Below are 5986 nucleotides of genomic sequence, written 5' to 3'. Positions count from 1 at the left end.
GGCGTCAAGGCGGCGAGGTCGAGCGGTGGCGCGGGGCGGCGACGGCGTGCGCGGGCAACGGCAACGGCGGCGACGGGGCAGAGGGCGGCGTCGGCGGCGGGAGAATGGGGAACTGGAACGAAAATTTTCCAAGTCCTGCTTATACTAGTAAATATGCACGTGCAACGCACGTATCATAATCTATAAAAACATCTATTTTGAATGTAATTTCTCTTTTAGCGAGTTATTTTCATCGAGCTATTTAAATGTGTCTTATACCCAACGATATGATCGCGCGTGTAACATACAATCCGTGAGATTTGTATTGTTTCCATCATTTTCTAAATCTCATTTTCTTAAATTATCATCACTCAGTTCCTAGTCCACAAAAGTGACAACTAGTTTTGTTCTAAAATCTATCATATGAACCTAGAAAGTACTAACCATGGTTAGTTTCAAAACAGTGATACAACATAGAATAAGTATAATGATACAAAAAAATATACTGATGCAGGAGTTTTAGAAAAAATATCTCCACTGAAGTGCTCCATAAAATTTAACATCCATAGACCACAAGATGACCTTTATGATTATGGAACTTAAATATATTCAATAAATTATTGTATCAACTTTTATATAGATTATTTTTAATAAAAACAACTTTTATAGAGATTCATATAATGAACTTTTAAAATCATGAAATAAAAATTATTGTAACAAGGCCGGATGATAAAACAAGATCGCACGCACGCAGGCAAATCGGATAAAAAGAATGGATCTTTTTATAAGATAAAAAAAATTGATTTGAACAAAGTCGCAGTCACTCACAATCTCTCTTTTTTTAAATAGACTCACAATATCTCTCCGGTCACTGCCTAATACGTTAGCTAGTAGTATAGGAGTACTAAATGATTATGAGAAAAACGTTAGTTATCCTTCCCACCGCCCCCTCAGTCCCTCACACATCTCTTCCCGTTCCCCGTTCTCCCATGGTGGCCAAATCCCTCACCCCACAGCTGGCGCCGTTCGTCACGAACACCGGCGCTCCTTGGTCCAGCCGCCGCTCCCCTCCGTCACCACCACGGGTGCTCCCTGTCAGGTCGAGGCTCCCCTTCGCAGCCGCTGCTCTTCCTCCCCTTCATGTCGAATCGGTCGCGGAAGTGGCCGAGGACGCCCTCGAGCTCGGCATGCTCGCGCCAGCGCTAGGCGCCGGCAGAGGCATACGCGAAGGCGTGGCACTCGCACGCACCTTCTCTACCCCGCTCCCTCTCCGAATCCGGTTGCCGAAGTGCTCGAGGAGCCGCTCGAGCTCGGCATGCTCGCGTGCGACGCCGGGTTTCTCGCTCCTCCTGATGCCGTCGCCGCCGCCGTCGCCGCCATGAGCCTCTCCACCCTCTCTCGCGCGGTCTTCTGGGTCCAGGTAAGTCTCTCTCTCCAACCCCGCCGCCTGCTCCACCCCGTCAATTCGGTTCGTCCCCAGGTGCATCGCCTCATTCAGAAATCACCATGAATGTTCCCAATACTGTGTATAATTCTTTCTGTTATAGGGCTTTGTTAGAAAAGCTGATTTAACTGAGTATTATCCTGCTCTAGATTGCTGCACCTTCTGGTTGTGAGTGGATCCAAGAGTTACCATGAAAGAAAGGAAGTTGGAGAAGTTACTATTGAAGAGAAATCCAGTGTCATGTAGTTCTCAAGAGATAAAATGGAACAACAAGTGCAAGCCTCTCATTCCTACACTAACTAATCAGGTAGCATATGCAAATGTTTAAGCATACTACATTCAGATATGACATTTGAATATAAATAAAAAACTAATCAGGTAGCATATGCAAATGTTTAAGCATACTACATTCAGATATGACATTTGAATATAAAAACTGGCAATTCTTTTTGTAATACTATTAAGCTCATCATGGTGGTTACCATGAATGAGTGTCCGCTTTCAAGAATTTAATATGAGAAATTGTCTGCTTAGTTGGTGGTTGTGTTGATGATAAGGCCCTTAATGGTTCAGATTTCGAGAGGGATAAGGAGGTGCCTAAAGGGGATGGGAGCAAAAAGTCTGAATCGAAGAGTATGTTTTGATTCTGAGTTGCATTGCCCAGTATTTTTATTGTTCTAAGAAATCCATGGAGTTGTCTATGGAACATTTCCTTGATGTGATAGGCATATTTGTTTACCACATTCAGTTGTTGGCCCTGCTGTTGACGTCCATGGTGGCGCTGATGATGATCTTGGCAAGGGTAATGCTTTGATTTCATAGAACTGTTGCTTTGTAGCTAGAGAATTAATTTCTCAATAGGGCTTTGTGATTTAGTGTTCTTATGGTATTTCATAGATCATGTAATATAAAAGTAACATTTAATTCTGGATATGTACCGTTATCTTGCTTCTTACTCATGTATCTTCAGCTGGGGTAATGAACTTCTCTTCTTTCTCCTCATGTATGTTCAGATTTTATGTATCTGCCTGGGGCCTTGGTATGTCCTTGAGCACGCATCGGGTATGTATGTATGTATCTGTTGGTATATTAGTGCAGTTTGTAGTTCATTCCGTGCATGTCCCTAAATCAAAGAATTTTAGACATCTCAAGTAGCATATTACATGGTTTGGTGGGTCATACGTGATTTAATAGAAAGCACCACCACAGCCTTGTGTGTGCTTGTATAGCTACATGGTGTTTCAGAGCAGCACTCTATAATTTGGCATATGGCTTCCAGAGGCTCTTCACAGGGTGCATGCATATGAGTGTCTATGTATGTGCATGCGTACTCGCCATAGGCCAGAGCTGAAACTAATTATGATTAATTTGCCCGTTCTGTGATGTGCGCTTACAGTAATACCATTGGCAACTTTGTAAATTCTCTAAGCTAAATCCAATATTTTAGGTGTTCTGCGACCACTCAAGTAACCTTTCTAAATTCTGAAAGCCAACTTTGTTGACACCAGGCCAAGGAGATAGGGTGAATGGTTCAGTTAGTTACAAAATTACAGTAGCCAAAACACTAACCATTTTCCACATGGAAAACCATTAATTAGAGATGTAAAACTTATAGCATTCTGCTGTGCAACCTTTTATTTTTTAGAACTCTATTCTCAAAATTATAATCCTGAGTAATGCTGCAACATGTCAAAGGAAGAAGTCGAACCTGAAGAAGTGCGGGGAAGAATTTCAGCTACGTGTGGTCAGCTAGTTCAGGGGACGTGCAGGGCGGGCGCGGGCGCGCGGGTGCCGGGGCAGGCTCCTGGGCACTGGCAATCTCGCGGATGCCACGCTGCAAGGGCAAGCTCCTGGGCGCCCACTATGTCGCTGACGGATTCCATGCTGCGAGTGGCAACAATCGGCGATGGCGATCATGCAGGGAGGCGACGGAGTGGTGCAGTGCCGCGAGGTCGCCGTGCAGGCAGGAGACGGTGTTGGTGGGCGGCGTCTAGAGCTGTGGCGACTCAAGGCAGACAACTTCGAGGTTAAGGGCGAGGGGAGCCAACTTTTTGTTTGATTGTTTAATAGTAGTGGAGATACACGGAGGATTCGCCCTGGTTCGTGGAAAAAACCGGTACCAAAGCCCACCTTTAGTCCCGGTTGGTGCCACCAACCGGGACCAAAGGTCTCTTTTCAGCAGCCCGAAGGGCGGGAAGTAGAGGCCTTTGGTACCGGTTGGTGGCACCACCCGGTACCAAAGGTGTGCATTGGTACCGGTTGGTGCCATGAACCGGTACCAATGCCCCTCTTTGGTACCGGTTGGTAGCACCAACCAGGATCAAAGGCCTCGTGGTGCCCGTGGCCAAAACTTTAGTCCCACCTCGCTAGTTGAGAGGGGCGCGCAGTGGTTTATAAGCCCCATTGCCGCACCCCTCTAAAGCTCCTCTCTATTGCAGGCTTATGGGCCTAATCGTCACTGCTATGCCTGATGGGCCTACTTCGCCTTCTGCGGGCCTGAATCCTGGCCCACGGTAGGGTTTCTAGTCGTATTTAGGCCCTGGTGGCCCAGTAGGTGGCATTTTTCCCCCAGTTATTTTCTGTTTTTTGCATTGTTTATTTTCTTTTGTTTATTTCTTTATTTTTTAGTTTTTTTTGCTTTTAGGTAATAAAAAATATAAACTTTCTGTTAGTGCCATTTCTTTTCCAATTTGAATAGTTTAAATTTGATTTTTTTTTTGTAATTTGTGTGAATCACTAGTTTTTGAATAACTTTACTATAAACATAGATTTTTGAGTGATTCTTTTTCCTGCTATTTAATATTACTGTGTTTTATCATTATATTCAAAAACATATTTTGTTATTTTAGTTTCTAACACAAAAATTGTTTATGATAATTCTTTGTGCTATTAAAGTTTTTAACAAAAAAATTCTTTATGGAAATTCTTTTTGCTTTTAATGTTTTGAACAGAAAATACTTTGATAATTTTGTTTGCATAAATTTTATATAATTTTAGTTTCAATACTAGAGGTTTACAAAAGTTTTTGAGTTGATTCCTTTTGCTATTGGAGTTTTATAAAAGCTTTTTAGTTGATTCTTTTTTCTATTGAAGGATATTATAGTTTTGTTTTAGTTGATCATAACAGAATATTTTAATTGATTATTTTTAGTTCATTGTTTTTGCTATTAGTTCATTCTTTTTGGTATTAGTTCATTATTTGAGCTAAATGACCCTTAAATTGAAAAGCACTACAAATGAACTCTGAAAAGGTTGAAAGTTGGCATGGTATCATCATTTCACTCATATAGCATGTGTTAAAAAGTTGAGAGGGTTATGACAAAAACTGGATACAAAACAGACAATCTCTTTGGAAGTATCACGGTTTCGGACGAAAACTCATCTGTTACAAATGGATTTCATTTGTTCAAATGTAACTGCAGTGATATTCTACATCAAAGGCATCATCATAATAGTTATTGATAGAAAGTCTCCACTTTTTCTTTGCTTGTGTTCTTTGCTTATTGTGCCGTAACCATGGATAATCTTCATCGTTTAATAGGATGCTTGGGTCAGCCTTGACTTTGAAGGAGGAATTTCATGAAACTTTTCATAATCTTCAGACATGTCTGTCGTGCCCTCCAATCCAAAGAAGTCTCTTTTTCCTGAAAGAACTACGTAGAGCTTTGGCTCATCCTATGATGTATCTGCTTCCTTATATTTTCTTTTTCTCGGTTTGATAGACATGTCCTTCACATACAAAACCTGAGCCACATCATTGGCTAGGACGAATGGCTCTTCTGTGTACCCCAGATTGTTCAGATCCACTGATGTCATTCTGTACTGTGGGTCTACCTGTACCCCGCCTCCTGACAGATTGACTCATTTGCACTTAAACAAAGGGACCTTAATATCATTTCCATAGTCAAGTTCCCATATGTCCACTATGTAACCATAATATATGTCCTTTCCCCTATTGGTTGATGCATCAAAGTGGACACCACTGTTTTGGTTGATGCTCTTTTGATCTTGGCCGATTGTGTAAAATGTATTCCCATTTATCTTGTACCCTTTGTAGGTCATTACAGTCGAAGATGGTTCCCTCGCCAACGAGTACAGGTCATCGGAAACAGTGTTGTCACACCTGAGACGTGTTTGGAACCAACTGCTGACACTCCTGATGTGTTCACATGTAATCCAGTCCTCACACTGGTCCGGATGTTTGGAGCGCAGAATGCTCTTATGTTCATCGACATACGAGGTCACCAAGGTAGAATTTTGTAGAACCGTGTAGTGTGCTTGAGACCAAGAATGCCCGTCCCTACATACTATTGAGTCCCCTCCTAGCGTGCCTTTTCCACCCAGTCTCCCCTCATACCGCGATTGAGGGAGACCTATCTTCTTAAGGTCAGGACTGAAGTCAACACAAAACCCAATGACATCCTCTATTTGATGGCCCATGGAGATGCTTCCTTCTGGCCTAGCGCGGTTATGGACATATTTCTTTAGGACTCCCATGAACCTCTCAAAGGGGAACATATTGTGTAGAAATACTGGGACCAGAATGACAATCTCGTCGACTAG

At 42.5% G+C, this 5986-nt stretch overlaps 1 protein-coding gene across 1 annotated transcript; it reads left to right on the top strand.

Annotated features, from left to right (window-relative positions):
• The first annotated feature begins 933 nt into the window (after positions 1–933).
• On the top strand, positions 934–3482 carry LOC119284002. The gene is made up of 6 exons (XM_037563320.1): positions 934–1399; positions 1997–2056; positions 2172–2225; positions 2437–2520; positions 3069–3167; positions 3345–3482. The coding sequence occupies exons 1-6, from the start codon at positions 1295–1297 to the stop codon at positions 3480–3482; spliced, it is 540 nt and encodes a 179-aa protein (XP_037419217.1). The 5' UTR covers positions 934–1294.
• The last annotated feature ends 2504 nt before the right edge of the window (positions 3483–5986 follow it).

This window comes from Triticum dicoccoides, chromosome 4A (assembly GCF_002162155.2).
Source record: "Triticum dicoccoides isolate Atlit2015 ecotype Zavitan chromosome 4A, WEW_v2.0, whole genome shotgun sequence".
NCBI lineage: Eukaryota > Viridiplantae > Streptophyta > Magnoliopsida > Poales > Poaceae > Triticum > Triticum dicoccoides.
Note: the sequence above shows the minus strand (reverse complement) of the source record. Positions and strands in the feature narration are given on the sequence as shown.